The sequence below is a fragment of the Crocuta crocuta genome, unplaced genomic scaffold, assembly GCF_008692635.1.
Source record: "Crocuta crocuta isolate KB4526 unplaced genomic scaffold, BGI_CrCroc_1.0 scaffold223, whole genome shotgun sequence".
Classification (NCBI taxonomy): domain Eukaryota; kingdom Metazoa; phylum Chordata; class Mammalia; order Carnivora; family Hyaenidae; genus Crocuta; species Crocuta crocuta.
In genome coordinates, this window is record NW_027529426.1 from 964,057 (window position 1) to 982,590 (window position 18,534).

Here is an 18,534-nt window from a genome sequence, read left to right on the forward strand (position 1 = left end):
AATTTCTCAGCAAGATTTACATTGTAGTGTGAAATGCAGAGCTCTTACACATATTTTGTAAACTGTATGCCACATACTTAAAGTTTGCTGATAGTAATATAAATTGTATTTTAATTTATATTCAAATTATTTGTTAACTTGTGTGTTGTATTTTTAATTTTTATAAAATGACCTCAAATCCAACAATTTTAACTTCACTGTGAAGTTTAGTAGTTTGTAGATTTCTTAGGGTTTTCTACATTCTAGTCATGTTGTTTACAAATAATGAGCTCTATTTTTTCCTAACATTTATGACTTTGTTTCTTGCTGGTTTCGCTGGATAGGACCTTCATCATAATATTGAATAGGAGTGATAAAAGTGAACATTCATGTAGTCTTCTTGATTTCAGGGGGAAAGTATTTAATATTTTTACCAGTAAGTATAATGTTAATTATAAATTTTCATATTCAATGAGTTCCTTTCTATTCCTAGTTCAAGTATTGGGTTTTGCTCTAGCAAGCAGCCAAAAATACCATAATATCATGAAAGTTTTGTTTTTGGCTTTCTAAAGGCAAGTGCATTTTGTTTTTTCCTTTAGCTTTACAATATAGCCCCCAATCCTTGGCTTTACTCTAGATATTGGGCCCTTCTGGGATTTCAAGGAACTCTTCATCGTGTTTACCACTTGAACTCCAAACTCTGACTTTGCAACATAAGCAGCTGTTGATATGTCTGCACAACTCTCTGGTCTCTCAGCTACTTCTTTCCTCTGGGTGATATTGTGGTTTATAATAAGTATATAGTTGGCCTTTGTGCCCTTTTCTGGCACAGAGCTAAAACCCTTAGAATTTAAGAGAGCTTCTGAGTTGGTGAAAATGTGGGGATGCTGGGAGGGTGGTGTGCTCAAAGTGTTAAGAGAGGGCATGGAAGTTCCTTTCCCCACCCCTTGCCCTAAGCTTCTCTTCCATCTGGCTGTTCCTGAGTTATAGCCTTTTATAATAAACTGGTCATCTAGTACATAAGATTTTTCTCTGAGTTCTCTAATCATTCCCATGTTGGGGTCATTGGAACCTCATATCTCTAGCTGATTGGTTAGAATCACAGGTGACACCTAGACTTTTTGGTAGACATCTGAAGTGGTGGTAATAGGAAGGCTGTCTTGTGGGACTGAGCCTTTAACCTGTGGGATCTGACGCTCTCTCCTGGTTAGACAGTGTAGAATTGAGTTGAACTGTAGGATAGCCAGCTGTTGTTAGAGAATTGCTTCATGGTATGGGTAACCCCCCCCCCCTCCACACACACACACTGGAACCGGTCCCAGAATATTACTCTGTGTAGGTAGGTTAGGAATCCACCGAGGATTTAAGTGGAATTAATGAGCAGATTTGGTGGCCCACTTCTCATTTCTTAGAAGTTGCCATTCAATTCCAGGCATCCTGCAGGCCCAAATGTCAATATTTATTTCTTTAATCCAGTAAGTTTGCATTTTCCTTATGAGCTGTATTCTGTGCAAACTGGAAAGTGTTCTCAGAGAATAAGCTGGATAAATGTAGGTTCATTTTGTTTGTTTCTCTTCTTCCAGTGATTGAATTCTTTCCAGTTCCTTTCTGGTTTTAGTTGCTTTCCAATGCCTTCAACAGTTGTTTATTATTTTGTTCCAAATAAATGCGTTATTAGTAGGAGGCTTAGTCTGCTCTAAACTGTTCCACTATTACCAATAAAAACTCCCCATATTGGATTTCTTATATTCCTAAACACACAATTTTTTTCTGACCTCTGGGTCTCCACATATACTATTCCTTTACCTAAAGCACAATCCCCCTTGCTCTTTGGCTAACTTACTTTCAATTATCCTTCATGCATGTGTTGAAATATCAGTTTCTCAATAAAGTCTTTTCTGGCCTTTTCTAACTCATCTAAGTTGGTAACTCTAATTACCATCTAATCATCTAAATTGGTACGTCTGCTCTAATTCCCACAGCACACTGTACCATTTGTGGTATAAGACTCATCCTGTTTACAGTTACTTGTGTCATGCTTCCTTCTTTCTTAGAGTATAAGTTGTATGAGAACAAAAACTATACCCTATACTGTACCTCGGTGATTAGAAATTACTCAGAAAAGATTTACAGCTTTTTACAATAATGAGGTGTAAAATGGTTTGATTACCTTCTCACAAATATTGAGAATGTGATGTATTAAGGTCATTCATAAGAGAATCCATCAGAATACAGACACAGGTACAGGTGTGTCCAATAATAACATAATTTCTTTTTGTTATGTCCAGCTCAAAAGCACAACAATAGCATCTTTTTATTTTTTATTTTNCGTAATTACATAATTTCTTTTTGTTATGTCCAGCTCAAAAGCACAACAATAGCATCTTTTTATTTTTTATTTTTTAATGTTTATTTTTGAGAGAAAGAGCTAGAGAGAGAGAGTGTGAGGAGGGAAGAGGCAGAGAGAGAGAGGGAGACACAGAATCCAAGCAGGTTCAAACTCAGGAACCACAAAATCATGACCTGAGGCCAAAGGCAGCCGCCTAACCAACTAAGCCACCCAGGTGCCCCTGACAATAGCACCTTTTTAAAGGGCTTTCAGTAACAATAGCACAAATGCTTAAAAACCTAAATCCACATAAGTCTTGTAGCAACTTTTACATCATCACTGAGAAACCCACCTGATAACATTAGTGATTTGTCCTTACTGTTATCAGCTTCAACACTATTTTATAGCTTTAAAAAATTCTAAGTATAAGTATGACCGTATTATTTTCCACTGTCCAGAGCTTTTCTCTGTAGCTGAGATACATAGAAATGTGTTATGGTTCTAGGGAGTTTGAGTAACTCATTTTAGACAAGAGGGTGACATTGCAATAGACATCATTAGATATATTTTGTCTTTTCCTTAGAAACTCAAACACATTTAACAAATCAGAGTGTAGATTTCCTGAAATAGTACTGGGCAGTCCATTAATTTCAATTAGAAACCGGGATCTAGCAAAGGGCATGGCACATGGTTGTTAAACAAACGTTTATTTAATAAGTCAATGAAAATGGCCACAGCAAAAATTCAAAACAAAGGCAATTATAATAAACAAAGTTTATTGATTAGTTCATAAACATGACAGTTAAAAAAAAAACCCACGTATAAACCATATGATTGACTTCAGTTAGTAGAAGGAGGTTCCCCCGGGGGGAGGGCTCCGGCTAGCCAGCACAGCTCTTACAGCGCTGAAGGCCATTCTCGTTGCAAGCAGTGCACTTCAAAGCTTTGAAAGAGTCTGTAAAGCAGTTTCGAAACACTGACATCTTGCTCCCGTGGCACACGGAGCATGGAAGAAAGCCAAAGCCTCCACAGGAAGGACACTCCTGTGGATGCTGCACTCTCTGTAGAGGGCGGCAGGGGACAAGAGAAGACAGAAAAGGCATTAGCATGAACAACTCGACCAGCCTGCCTGTCTTCCTGAGTTGTGAGGGTCGCAAAACAATAGTGACTTCATATGGTTGTGGACTTGAAATCACCTACCACGTATGCACATTAGACCCAGGGGAAAAGCTAGCTGAAGTTTTCTTTATTACCCCATCGATGGCCATCAATAGCACAACTTTGTTTTGTGAAGACCGCTACGTTTTAGGGTAAAGGGTCCGTATCTCAGGAAATCTATCATATGAAAACACATGTTTACAAACCAAATAATTCAGGAAATGGTTATTTTCATTAGAGGGAAGTACTGTAACTTTCCTTTGAGTACCTCTTAACAGTTTAATATCATTGTTTACAGAATAGTATCACTGAGAGTGAGTCTGGAAAATCAACACACTAAAAGCTGAATGTGGAAGAGCCACTATCACCTGAAGATTTATTGTTACATTGCACATTTGAATAATGCTTTGTTTTTTTAAGCACTTTCAAATGCAAAATTGTATAGACTCTTCCCTCATCCCATCCTTTACACAGACAGACACCTTCTACTGTAAAGCAGACATTTGGGCACTTTTATTCTCATTTTAGATTTAAGGAAATAGGCATAGAAATCTTAAGACATATATCCAAGTCCATAAAACTTCCCACAATGGCTTTTCTCCCTCAAGTAAAGATAAAATACCCTCCTGCTAGAATGAAAGTAACCAGGCAGTGTATTGGAGATAATATTTTGAAAATTATTCACACACGTTTCTATTTCTTTCTTTGAGCACATATCCTCTGCTGGAGTCCACTAGTGGTACCCATCAGCGGTGGGGAGATTAGGAGCCATTACAGAATGAAGACAAAGCGAAAAGTGAATTAATACCAAGCTTCTGACTTGCGAAATACGAGTTTGCAGCAATGTTTGAAAGCTTGGCTTTGCAAAGAAAATAACTGCTAAAATAAGACTGAGGTAAGTGAACTGATACGCACACACGCAGAAGCACACTCAAACATATTTTACATACACATAGGCATGGCTGTTCTCTGGGGTTTCACAACTGCACGTACCAGAGTCTCCAAAGCAGTCAAATGAAAAGAAACCTGATTAACTGGGTTTAACCCATAATTTTCCCCAGTACTTACAGCTATGATAACCCTTTTTTCAGGAAACAACATAATTCTCTCACAATTAGTACCTTATGGGATGTACTCTGGGAAATAAACATTAAGGACACGATTGCCTCAAAATTTATGTTCCCAGACCACTTTTCAGATATGCACTTTTGTATATAGCTAAGTTCACTCACAATTACACTTTGACTTAGCTATTATGTCCAGATAGCAAAATCCATGTAATACCTCATTTTTAGTGGCACAGAATTACTTTGATGGAAAGTAGTGGCTGGCCAACTGAATGACACAAACGAGGAGCTTTATCAAGATTATAGATTCAAGGGGTGCCTGGGTGGCTCAGTCGGCTAAGCATCCGACTTCAGCTCAGGTCATGATCTCACAGTTCATGGGTTCAAGCCTCGCGTCGGGCTCTGTGCTGACAGCTAGCTCAGAGCCTGGAGCCTGTTTCAGATTCTGTATCTCCCTCACTCTCTGACCCTCCCCTGTTTATGCTGTCTCTCTCTCTCTCTCTCTGTCAGAAATAAATAAAACATTAAGAAAGTTTTTAAAAAATTACAGATTCAAAACTCTTCCAAAGAGTTAGATTGAGTGTGTGTAGCAATTTAGTTACTTTGTAAGTGGGCTTTTATCATTTCTCTGTGCAAGTATTGACCAAAACATGGTATAGTGAATTTACAATTTTATATAATATCAAAATGTTTTTAAAGTGTCTTTAGAAAAAAAAATGAGTAAAACCAAACCCAGTGATGGAAAAAGAGGACAGTTTAAAAGAAAACTATAAAAAAAAATAATACAATAAGAGCAAATTATAATATAATTAGTAAATAATGGTGTTCTTATCTAATCTTAAAAACAATAAAATAAAGTAGATAGATTCTTGACATTCACAAGAGCTGTGCCAGAATGTGTATTAAAAATACATAATGACTTGTAGGGCACCTGGGTGGCTCAGTTGCTTAAGCATCCCACTCTTGATTTTGGCACAGGTCATGCTCTCATGGTTGTGAGATCAAACCTTGTGTCAGGCTCCATGCTGGGTATAAAGCCTGCTTAAGATTCTCTCTCTGCTCCTCTCTCTGCCCTCCCTGGTTTATATACACAGGTGCTCCCTCTCTCAAAAAAAAATATTATATATATATACACATATATAGTGACTTGTATAGCAAGATCATCTACTACTAGAACAGATGTTGGGCTGGTGTAGGTCCTAGAGAAAAGGCCTTTAAGGCCCCTGACTCTGGGACTTCACCAATTAGTGTTAGATTATAACTAGATCTGGATTTCAAGTGGAATAGTGTTGTCAAATATTGCAATTAAAAATACGAGATGCCATGTTTTCACTCATATGTGGAACAGGAGAAACTTAACATAGGACCATAGGGGAGGGGAAGGGGAAAAAATAATTAAGGAGAGGGAGGGAGGCAAACCATAGAGACTCTTAAATACCGAGAACAAACTGAGGGCTGATGGGGGTGGGGGTGAGAGGAAAATGGGGGACGGGCATGGAGGAGGGCACTTGTTGGGATGAGCATTGGGTGTTATACGGAAACCAACTTAACAATAAACTATAACAAAATTTAAAAATTAAAATAAATAAATAAATAACAAAACCCAAAAACCTCCAAGATGCTTGGTTAATTTGAATTTCAGAGAGACTACAAATAAATTTTTCTATAGATATGTCCCAAACATTGCATGAGACATACAAAAACTAACAATTATTTCTCACTTATCTGCGGTTTATACTAAGTGGGCAGTCCGTATTTAGTATGGCATCCGTCATAAGGAAGTTGCTGACAGGGAAGAGATGAGCTGCTCGGCTATCCTGGGAAAGCAGCTGTTTGCCAACCAGTATAAATGATTTCAACATCTTAACTGGTATAAACATGTTTCAATATTTTCAGTAATCAGTATAGCTTCACCAGTGCCCATTGGCTGAATATCAGTCCTTTCTATGAACCAAGACATTTGTGAACGGCCAAATTCTTAAATATATATGTTTTTTCCACAAAATACATTGGCGATAACAAGCAAAGAACAAAGCTGGAATAAATGTGAATTCTAGGCAGCTTCCTAGGCTCATTCACTAACCATGTCATTTCCTCCAAATGGTAACTCAACACAACTAAAAATTATTTTACATCATGCACCTGCAATATGACTTATAAAGATTATTTTCAAAGGGCCAAAATACCAAATGTTAAATCCACTAGTGCCATGAGTCTGCTGTTTTGTAACAGTTTATCCAGAAGTCAGAGCAAGTAAATTTCCTATTATAAAATTAATATATAAGTACTAAAAGCTATATTGTCATTTTTAAGTGTTTTTATTTATTTCTGAGAGAGAGAGACAGCGTGAACAGGGGAGGGTCAGAGAGAGAGGGAGACACAGAATCCGAAACAGGCTCCAGGCTCTGAGCTGTCAGCACAGAGCCCGGTGAACCCACAGAGCTGGGCTTGAACCCACGAACCGTGAGATCATGACCTGAGCCGAAGTCGGATGCTTAGCCGACTGAGCCACCCAGGTGCCCCTATATTGTCATTTTTGAAGGGACTCACAAATAGACCAAGGCCATTCTAAAATAATGTCAGAATGCACACAATGCTATTATTATGAGATCTCTTTATAACTTAAAGGGTCACTGAGAGGATTTGATGAGTTATTCACACAAAATGAATGGGATCTTGCCTGATACACTGTAGCCACTTAATAAGGTTAGTCATTATTAGCCATTATTCCATTAATACATCCTTATTTGAAGTGATTTTTATTAGCTGCCGCCCCAAGTTAAATTGATTGTGGTCACGTGACACAACCATCATCTATCATTCTTATAGTCATCTTATTTGAACAATGTATATATATAGTCTTCTGGTTTAAGGTCTTGGCACTGTAAGAAAGGGAGAATTAATGCACTTCAATTTACATATGAATTCTGATGTCTTGGAGCACAGGGCCAGCAAGATTCTGAAGGCATTTCCATTCTCAGTTAAAATTAGCTTCTTCAGCCATAAACTTAGGAGAGGAAAAGAATGGCATGCATATTATGTAGAGTCTATACTTAATTCTCACACCTACCTGGTATGGTAAAGATTTCATAAACGAAGAAACAAAAACTCTTAATGAGTACAAGAAATGGTTAGGTCACAGGGCAACTAGAAAAATGGAAATTGAAGAACATTCTTCAGGAGCAAATCCTTTTGGGTAAATACCTAGTAGTGCAATTGTTGGATCATAGGGTAGTTCTGTTTTTAAGTTTTTGAGGAACCTCCATACTGTTTTCCAGAGTGGCTGCAAGAGTTTGCATTCCCACCTAATAGATATTTACCCAAAGAAAACAAAAATACTAATTCAAAGGAACATGTCACCCCAGTGTTTATAGCAGCATTATCTACAATAATCAAACTATAGAAACAGCCCAAGTGTCCCTCAACTGATGAATGGATAAAGAAGATGTGATTATATATATATACATACATATACATATATACACTGCTTATATATACACATATACATATATATACACTATATATATATATATATATATACAGACAATGGAATATTACTCAGCCATCAAAAGGATGAAATCTTGTCATTTGCAATGACGTGACTTGAACTAGAGGGTATTATGCTAAATGAAATAAGTTAGAGAAAGAAAAATACATGATTTCACTCGTATGTGGAATTTAAGTAATAAAACAATTGAGCAAAAGGGAAAAAAAAGAGAGAGGGAGGCAAACCAAGAAATAGACTCTTAATTATAGAGAAAAAACTGATGGTTACCAGAGAGGAGGTGGTGATGGGATGGGTGAAATAGGTGATGGAGATTAAGGAGGGCACATGATGAGCACCAGGTGTTGTATGGGCATGTTGGTACACCTGAAACTTACACTACACTGTATGCTAACTGGAATTGAAATAAAAGCTTTTTAAAAAGGAGCAAATCTCATGGTCTTTCCTCTTTACTATCAGTTTTTAACCTTTATTTATATCCATATTTTTCTCAAATAAGTTATTACATGGAATCCTCAAAAACTACAACCAAGGCAGAAGCGGGGGAGGGTGGCTCTGAGTGGTGCTGAGCTCTCACTGCTCCATTAGCCTCCAGGTATCTCATTCCTGTGACACCATCCGGTACAATCTACTCCATTTGTTCTTCTAATAAGAATAAATAATTCAGTCATCCTTCTCTGTCTCCTTCAGAGAGCACTTTTGTTACTATGTTGTACTTTTGTTAGACTGTGGTTCCAATTTAAAGAGTTCCAACAATGAGAAAAAACTGGCTTGTGTTAGATGTATTAGAGGCAGGTAAGTAGATGGTTGTGCCCTCAGTACAGGTGTAAAAGGAGCTAGAAAATTGCCCTAAATGTGGACAACATTCTAGGAAGGAGGAAGAAGGAACTGAGGTTAACAACAGTCATTATTAATAGCAACAAACAGACTTCGACTTCCACTTTCAGTGAAGAGGTTTACTGCAGAAACACTGAACTTCAAGCAATTGGTTCTTTAGTTCCCTGTTGCCCAGCAAAGTAAGAAACCATGCTGACCTGGGTGAGAGCAGCACACGGAGCACTGGGTCCACAGAATGGCCCTCCTTTGAATAGTGGTTCGGGTAGAGGCAAGTCCCTTTGGGGTGGAATTCAAGAAAAAAAGGAGCGAGAAATCATCCTTTCTTTTTACCTCTTTCTGTTCTCATATACTTGGTGAGAGACTTTTAAAAAATACTCAGGAGGTGAGACACTTCCATTTATTCATTCATTCCACAAAGACAGTGAGCCAGACACATCCCTGTTCAATTCATAGTAGCTCTCAGCCCTACCCTTAAGTCTTTGAATGGGTCCATGCCATGCCATAGTCATCAGAATTAAAGCACACAACTCCAGTCTCTCACAAATGAGCAACGGGATGAAGATGAAAGGGTGGAGCTCGTGAATGATTGGCAAATGGATTTTCTTTGTAGCACAAACTCAAATTCAGAAATATAAAGAGATTTTCCTATTATCTAATATAGAAACAGGATGCTAATGTCAAGGGCTTTCACAATCTTCCTGGAGATTAGGAAACGGATGCACTTACTATTTTCAACCTCAGATTATGTATTTCTATTCTAGTAGAACTTGAAAGTCTCTTAAGTATTCCACTAAAGAGGAAGTAATTTATCTGAGTTCCTGTAACCATAAACCTCATCATCCAGATTGTCTATGAAGCAAATTTATCCACAAAACAAATTGTTAAAGAGGGCACACTTGGAATTATAATCATCTCTGGACAATTTACCTCTGTCTATGTATTTTGTTTTAAACTATATTCAACAATTTAATTCACCAAATGCTTGTTAAAGTGCCTGCTGAACACCTCTGTCTGACCAAGCTGCTAATAAACACAATCTTTCCTGATAATCAGAGTTTTCAGCATCCTCAATTTGCAGACTTGAGAAAGAAGTCACTGAACAAAACTGCTGACACAGAGGAAATGTATAGCCTATAATCTTAAGTGCCTAAGCCTAAATATATGAGTCTGATTTCCTGAACCCAGCATGATGGACTGCCATAGCCTACTTAAAAAGATGTTCAGATTTCAGAGAGAGGCAGACAGAGTACACGGCCTGATTTCCCAAGTGAGTAGGTGGTGCTTTGCTGCTACGTCTATTAATATGCCATGGCCACCCCCCCACACACACACACACACTGGGAGGGGCCACCATCCAGAACTACGCTTCTCCAGGGAGGGTTAAGACAGTGTCTGATAGCACCACTGCCCTGTAAAAATAGCCAGTGCCATTTCTAGCATCCTCATGTGTAGCTGAAAATCTTACTTCTGCTCTTCACGAACAATAAATAAATAGTCACCAGCCCTCAGGGAGAGTCAGATTTTACAAGAAAAAAGTACAGGAAACAGACATATGTCAGCAATCTCATTAGAAATGACAAGAATGTTTGTTCATAACTTTAGAAAAAATAGCAAGGCAAGAGCTTACATGGAGCTTCTCTACCATCTGCAATCTTTAATTCAGTATCTGCCATAAACAGGTGCTTGCTAATACATCTCAAGGCTCCCCGGGCTTTCTCTGGGTGCACACCAGCAAGATCAGCTATCCATCATGGTTATTGTTTTGCGGGAACTGTAGACACTTCTTCGCTTCTAATCTCCAGCTTGTGTATTAATATAAATAATGAATGAATGAATGAATGAATGAATTTTATTCAAATGGTGTTTTCATTTCATCCTTTTCACTCAAGCATTATCCTACATAAAATAATTATCATTCTCTTCTTTTTCATCAGCGAACTGGTTTGCTTTTTCAAAAAAGAAGCCTTGGATGAAAGAGATTCATTCATCTTTTCATTTAACAAATATTTATTGTCTGTTATTTGCCAACCCCTATTCTAGGCACCGAAGGTACAGAATAGAACAAAAGAGACAAGGATCTTGTGTCCACATGGAACTCACACTGTATTAGGGAGGATCCCCTGCAAATTCCGTCTCAGGAACAGAATCCCCACTGGTGCCCCTACCTCCATTGAATCTAAGTATCCACACGACCTATTGTTATATTTCACTTGCTTCTGCTGGCTTTTAGCCAGCTCCTCATATTTAAGTCCACTGACAATCTTCATCAAAGAATCAGGCCCACTTGACTTCCCAGAGCAATTTTCACTTGGGCTAGATATATGCTACGATTCTTCGACCGGGAAATTTTAAATTATTTGTTGACTCCATTTCTAATGGCCCAACCATAACTGCTATGTCTCTTTCCTCACCATCATTTGCAATAACTGTTGAAAACTGGGACCTGAATTATGAGAACCAGGATAGTCATCATCTACCATGTAGCATAAAGTAATAGCAAACTAGAACTTGGCAAGATCTGTCTGGTTTCTCTGAAGTTATCACCAATTTACCCATCTTCCACGATGGCCTCCCCTCTAGTTTCAGAGCCCAGGGTTAAAATCTAGTCTGTTCCCTGGACCTCATACTCATACTTCTCACTTGAGCTTTGGGTCCTACCACACATATAGTCATATTTCCCAGACAACTACATGCCACTTAATTTGAGAGTCATGGCAGCATAGATTCATGCTTAAGACCATGGGCTTTTGAGTTATGATTATAATCATGAATCAAACACTGTCTGTAAGGTTTTCAGCCAGTAATTTAATCTCTATGCCTCCATTTCTTTGTTAGTAAAATGAGGATGATAATAATAGAAACCAACCTGCAGAGTTGTGAGGTTTCAATAACTTAATACATACAGAACATCAAGAATATTACTTGCTACATAGTAAAAACTCCAATATTTCCAACCTCATGAATATTTAACTCCTACTCTACCACCAAAAATCAACTTGAAGAATGGGATGGGTTTAAACCAGAATTTTGCATCCTTTATCCACTTTTCCAACTGCCTCTCTTGAGGGTCAATATCTTTACCTAGGCTAGTGTGCCTTAAGCCCTAGCTTTTCTCACAGGCAAGTGTAGGGTTTTTTTGGGATGGCTGCAATTTCTCTACCAGTTTTGTTACATGGGAAAAGCAGTCCAACAGAGTTATAATACCTTACGACTCCTACAACAGCAGAAGCAGTATCATACAATTCTTTTCAACATTAAGAATAGTCTTAAATATTTGCATCTTATTTACGTCATTGTAGAGTGGAGACAGGTTTAATGAAGGGAATAAAATCTTCTTTTAAGAATTCTTTGAGCTGAGAGAGAGGTTATTGGTATTAACCAAGTTGCAGAATTAACTGATTATAGACTCAAAGAATAAAAGTCCATGAATAGCTAAGCCAATCATCAATATTTAAAAAGAGTAATGAGAGAGATTTACCCTATATGACTCTAAAGAATTCTGTTAAACCACAGAAATAAAAACAGGCTGATATTGCTACAGTATGACCGACAATGGAACTCAGTAGACAGCTTAAACCAAGACCTATGCATATATGGGGATTTACTATGATGTAAAATTTGCACAACAAAGCAATAAACAAAATAGTAGATTATTTAGTAGGTGATTTGGGGAAGCTATCTCATCATAGGTAAGAAAATGCAAGTACATTCCATATGAATTAAAGACCTAGATGTGAAAAATTATAAAGTTAATAGAAGGAAATGTAAGAAAATATCTATGTGACCTTAGGATGAAAGAGTACTTCATCATGAGGAAAAATGATCAGTTTGATTATATCATAAGATTTCTGTTGGGTGAAGGACATCATTAAAGAAACTGAAAAAAGGAAAGGAAATATTGACAATGACTAAAACAAACAACAAATAATATTTAGAATATAGAAGGATCTTCTGAAAATCAACCAAAAAAAAGACAATTCTAAGATTTTTACAGGGAAGGTGTAAGACTATATGATTTACACAAGAGATTAATTTTTTTTTAACGTTTGAGAGAGAGAGAGAGACAGAGTGCAGGGAGTGGGGGGAAGGGGCCGGGAGGGGCAGAGACAGAATCAGAAGCAGACCCCAGGGTCTAAGCTGTCAACATGGAGCCCAACACGGGGCCCCAACTCATGAATTTGGAGATCATGACCTGAGCCCAAGTTGGATACTTAACTGACTGAGCCATCCAGGTGCCCCAAGAAATTTAAAATTTAACAAGCATACAATGAGATACTCAAACTCAGTGGTAATCAAAAAAATGTAAATTAAAACAATAAGGCAATATATCTTTACCCTACTACCCTAGCAAAAATTAGAGAACGGTATAAAATATTGTCAAGAATGGGGAGGAAGGAGAATGTGGGAACACACAAAACATCTTTCCCTGTAACAGGGAGTATGTGAAAGGTGCAACCATTCCAGAGAGCCATTTACTTGGAAAATTAAGTGTATGCTTAAGCAATTTCTTTTCCCAGAGAAATCCATAAGGAACATGTTCAAGGTTGTTCCTGGCAACAGTGTTTGGGGAGGGTATTGAACGACATCTGGTATCCATCAATGGAAAAGCAGGTAGATAAAAAATAGTGGGTAGGCGCCACAGAGCTACATTGTCCAAAACAGGAGCCACTAGCTGCATCTGGCTATTTAAATTTAATTTTAAATCAAGTAAAATGAAATAAAATTAAAATTTCAGTTTCTCAGTCACACTAGCCATATTACTTGTTATAACAGTGGCTATAAGTACTCAATAGCCACATACAGCCCGTGGCTGCTACTTTGGACAGATATAAAGTATTTTCATCATGGAGTAGTGAGAAGAAATGTATTAAATGTTCATATAGCAACACAGATGGTCCTTAAAAACATAGTGCTTAGTGAAAATAATTTGCAACAAAATTAGGTATATTACCTAACAGCATTACATAAATTAAAAATGTACACAGAAAATAATAATACACAATAACCAAGTTAAATCATTTAAATAAAAGATATGCATTAGCCTAAATTAATGGTTTCATGGAGTTGGAGTCAAGTATAGGGATAAAAGGAAAGAAAATAAATCCATCCATAGATTTTCAAGCTGAGAGAAGTTTCAGACTAGGTAGCCCATGCTTTCATTGTGTTTGTCCTGTGGGAAATCATAATACAAATAAAATATGATTCCTAAAACCAAGGAGCACATAGTTCATTTGGGACATCAGTCAAATACCCAAAAAGAAGTAATATAAAAGTCAAAAGATTTTGATAAGCACCCAACAAAAAGAGGTTATAAAAGTCTAAGGTGAGAGAGACCAGGAATGATCTGGGGAAGAAAGGACACTATAGACCAGCCCTGAAGATGGTGAGAGTAAACGAATTGGAATAAGAGCATTCTAGGCAGACAAGACAGCTTGCACAACAGAATGGTAGGAAGAAGACACAGATAGTTGTCTCTTTCAACTAAAGTACAAAAAGTGGTAGAGAATCAGAGATGAGGTCAGTGAAGGAGACTAGGCCAAGCAGAGCTGGCGGGGCTTAGAGATACTGGGTGACCATATTGCCTAATTCACCTGGGAATGTCCTGGTTCATATTTGCTGTCCCAGAACAATTATTAATGCACCCTTTTCACTCTCAAAGTGTCCCAGTTTGGGCCAGAAAATATATGACTTCCCTACGTATGGAGAGAAACAGGCTGATAATATAGTTTAGCAGAGGACTTCCTGGTTCCATATTGATTTGATATGTTACATATTTGAACAAGCATTTCTCTGATGCCATAATTATAAGTATTAGAACAAAATGAAAGTGTGCATTTTTGGAGAAATAATTTTTCTGTAATCTTTAGAAATGATAAGCTGGTCCATGGGAAAGATAATTTAAATGAAAAATTGTAAATGTGCTTCAAGACAAGTGCCTGCTTCTGAAACACCTCATCAACATCTCTATTACAGAGAATTAGGCTCTAATAAAGCTGACTGGAATTCTCATCTAATACGATGAGGTGGGGAGAAGCTAACACTAAAGTGACTCTAGCTAGAGCAAACCTAAAGGCAGGTGATATCAAATTAAAACTGCCACATGTATCCTGTTACATATTTGTAAGAACATGGGAGAAAAATTCAATTAGGAAAACCCAATTACAATCAGAATGTGTTTAACATTTTGATTACTAAAAATAAGTTGCTAAAAGCACAATTACCTCAATTTTGGTTAAGAGGTCTTGCAGTTCTCCTGATTCATTCATTGACAAAATTTTCTCAGCACCCTATTAACAAGAAAGGGTGGGGGAGGGGGAAGAAAATCCATTTTGTTAGTATTGGAGAAAACAAAGTTCTAGCCAGGAGAGCTTAACCCACAAGATATTGAACACCATTCTTCCCTTGTAAGTAAACTTACAACCAAGAGGCCAAAGAAAGGAGGAAATTTCTTTTTCCTCCACATAGTCTCTCATTTAGTGAGCTTTAGCGGGAGCAAGAGGAAGTCTGCCAGTAGTTGAGAGCTGGGAAGCCCACAAATGTCAGATTATGTCCAGATATGGAAGGTTCCAGCACACCCTTCAGAATTGTTCAGAGAGCCTTTAGGCAGCTCTGCCATCTGGGAAAGGAAACCACTGAGCAAATTCCCAGCCTCGGCTGTCTCACCCTATTCCCAGCAGTGTTGACATGACCCTTCTTACAGTCACACATGTAGAGATAGTGGCAGCCAATAATACTAATACAGTTAATAACCACTGACACTAATTAATCACACATTATGAGCTGGGCACCCAACATCATCTAATTTGAAGTGGTAGACTCTATTAATGGCACAAAGTGAGCCTCGGTGAGGTTAAATAACAATTCCAAGGCCATCTCGAAAGGAAGCAGAATGGGAATTTTAACACAAGCAGGGAACTCACTTCAGAGTCATTGTTTATAACTTCTAAAACTTTACTATGAAAACGAGAATGAGGCAATGTATTCACATTCCAACCAGCTCACAGTGTTTCTCCTAACTACCCCATTTTCCTTCCCTTTCCAGCCTCTTTCTTACATTCTCCTGCTCAATTTCCCAAAGTGGAGTCATAGAGAAGGAAGGACATTATTTCTGATCAAAGGCAGAGACTGTGTGTGCCTTGTTCACAACATCTCCCTGGCACGGAATAACAGTTGTTGGCACAGAATAGATGTTGAATCAATTTTTGATTAATCAACAAGACAGGGAGAAATAGTAAATACTTCTTGGGTTCCTATTTGTGCTGGGCAGAATGGAAAACAAAAACTCATTTAAGATATTTAAAAGGTCCTAGTTCATAAGGAGGTCACTATAGACTCTTATGTAAACATGCAACAAAGCAAACCACAACGCAGAATGGAAAAGAGGTGTTGGAACCAGGCTCTGGGGCCACAGCAGTCTCCGGCTGGAGAGGGGCTCAGCCATCTGTTCCAGGAAAGATTCCTAGTCTTGGACCTAAAGCTACTTTCTTGAACAGCAAAGTCATTAAGCCTGACCTTACATCATTGAGTGGGAAGAACAGCAGCCCAGCTAATCTGTTCCAGGATGTAATAGACTGCAGCCTGTGGAGTATTCTTGGCAACAGACTGTAGAGCTAAGGGGCAAAGGGATAAACAGGTTTATACAGGTTATCATCAACATGTCAATCCAGTGAAAATTAAAGCTGGTCAGTTTCCAAGGTCTGTGGGGGGGGACAGCCATTGCTCACTGGGTCCTGAGTGCTAGCGAGCCAGGCTTTACTACAGGACATATTGCCTCATCCACCGCCTTTGTCCATGGCTCAGTGGAGTGTGTGACATCCCTGGCAGACTTCCAAATAGAGGCTAGCTGTTCCATATATCTGGACTCCTTGAGAGACCCAGGGTGGGCATAGCTTCTGTGTCTCTTGCATCAGTCTGTCCTGGAAGGATCTAAATGATAGTTTCCTCTGTTCCTTTTGTCATTATTGCTCTCCAGAATGGAAATTCACAAGCAATCCCCAGCTGGGCAATTCGAAATTGCTAAGCTACTACAGATAAGAAGCAAGAGAAAGAAGAAGGAAGAGAAGCTTGTATGTGAAAAGCATAATTAAGTGTTGGCCTTCTTCTGTCAGAGGACCTGAAAGTTTTATATCCACAGTGTAGTTTCTCCACCGATCACATCTGACCCAGAGAGAAGGCTGTTCCCCATCTCAGGAAGAGACTGGAGAATTGCACTGAACCATGGAGGAAGACAGCAGAACAAGATGAAAAGGGGATAACTATGCAATCCAGAAAATCATTGGAACTGAAGAAGAAATAAAGTCTGAATTCAAGCAATTTATGTTCTTTCTCAAAAATGAGCAAGAGACTGTTCTTTGGCAATTACAAGATGAAGAAATAGATATTTTAATGAAACTAAATGAAAACCTGACATTTTCAAAGCATCTTTCCACATTAAAACATCTATTAAAGGAGATAGAGGGCAGATATATGAGGTGAGAACTGGAATTACTGACAGATGTTAAAACTATGTATCATAGATATAAAACCTTAAGGTCCCCTGAAACTTTGGCATGACAGTTAAAGAAATATGGCAAGAAGGAGAAAAAGCAGAAGAAGGAGGAGGAGGAGAGGAGGAAGAAGGGAGGGGGAGGAGGAAGAAGAGGAAGGAGGGGGAGGGGAGGGGAGAAGGAGAGGGTGATGCAGAGAAGGGCAGCCAGGAAATTATAACATGGGGGAAACGGATCTGCTTATTGAGGGTAGAGAAGGCTTTCCAAGCTTGACAGCATTTGATCTGGACCTTGAAGCTTAGGGGAGGTTTCTAAGATGAGGTAGGCAATTTTCATAGTGATGAATAGGAGCCTTTAGTTCTGGGTTTTATTTTACTTCAGTTTATCTTATAAAACTCATGTCATCTTAATCACCATCAGAAATGTCAACTTGATATATTAAAAAGCACTATGAATGAATACACAGGGCTAGAGAGGATATATGTAACTGTACAAGGCAGGTTATATTCTTTAATTTGTGGGTGGTTTGGCCAGGGGTACAGAAGACATATACCTAAAGTGAGAACCAAGGTGATGAAAGCACCAAACAAAACATTAAGTTCTAAAACATAGCAATAACTGGTAATATTTTACCTTTGCTGCATTCTATTTCCTTTAAGAGTTAGCTTCGCTAAAATGGGAAAAGCCCTTGGGGACTCTGGTCCACGAACTAAAGCAGCAAGGAGAATATATGACTCATTTTTCTACAATAAAAGAAAATGCACCACAATGACCCCAGGCAAAATGAAGGCACCAGAGAAGCTATCCGGCATCTGCTTCCCAGCTCTTTTCTTATCTTAGCCGTCAGGGTTCCTTAGTCAGTTGTTTAGAATCCAGTGCATAGGCCAGGAAAGGCCTTTCTCGTTACCCATCAACACACGAAATTTGCCCTGCCTCGGCCAAATAATTCCAGCACCATCAATATGACAAGAGTTGATTCGACATTTCAATAGAAACACAGGCTTTGCTCACATTAAGCAATATACCTAAATGCATGATAGTCAGTGCTCTGTTCAAGACACACCTGGGTCTGGTGCACAGGTGGTGTAGTAAGTGCTAAAGGCGGGGAAAATTCTGCTCTGTAACAGAGACCTGAGAGCGGAGTACTTGGTCCCCTTTCCGCTGCTGCTACTC

The 18,534-nt window shown here is 38.4% G+C and overlaps 1 protein-coding gene and 1 pseudogene across 1 annotated transcript in view; one reads left to right on the forward strand and one right to left on the reverse strand.

The window, feature by feature from the left end:
* Positions 1 to 3,128: 3,128 nt before the first annotated feature.
* Positions 3,129 to 18,534, reverse strand: part of GRXCR1 (glutaredoxin and cysteine rich domain containing 1) — a 122,678-nt gene continuing 107,272 nt past the window's right edge. The window contains exons 3-4 of the mRNA XM_077758855.1: positions 15,097 to 15,162; positions 3,129 to 3,369 (exon numbers count right to left, since the gene is read on the reverse strand). Coding sequence (XP_077614981.1) covers positions 3,190 to 3,369; positions 15,097 to 15,162 — 246 coding nt within the window. The 3' untranslated portion in view covers positions 3,129 to 3,189. The remainder of the gene's footprint in view (positions 3,370 to 15,096; positions 15,163 to 18,534) is intronic.
* Positions 15,844 to 17,171, forward strand: LOC144227266 (putative tripartite motif-containing protein 61; annotated as a pseudogene).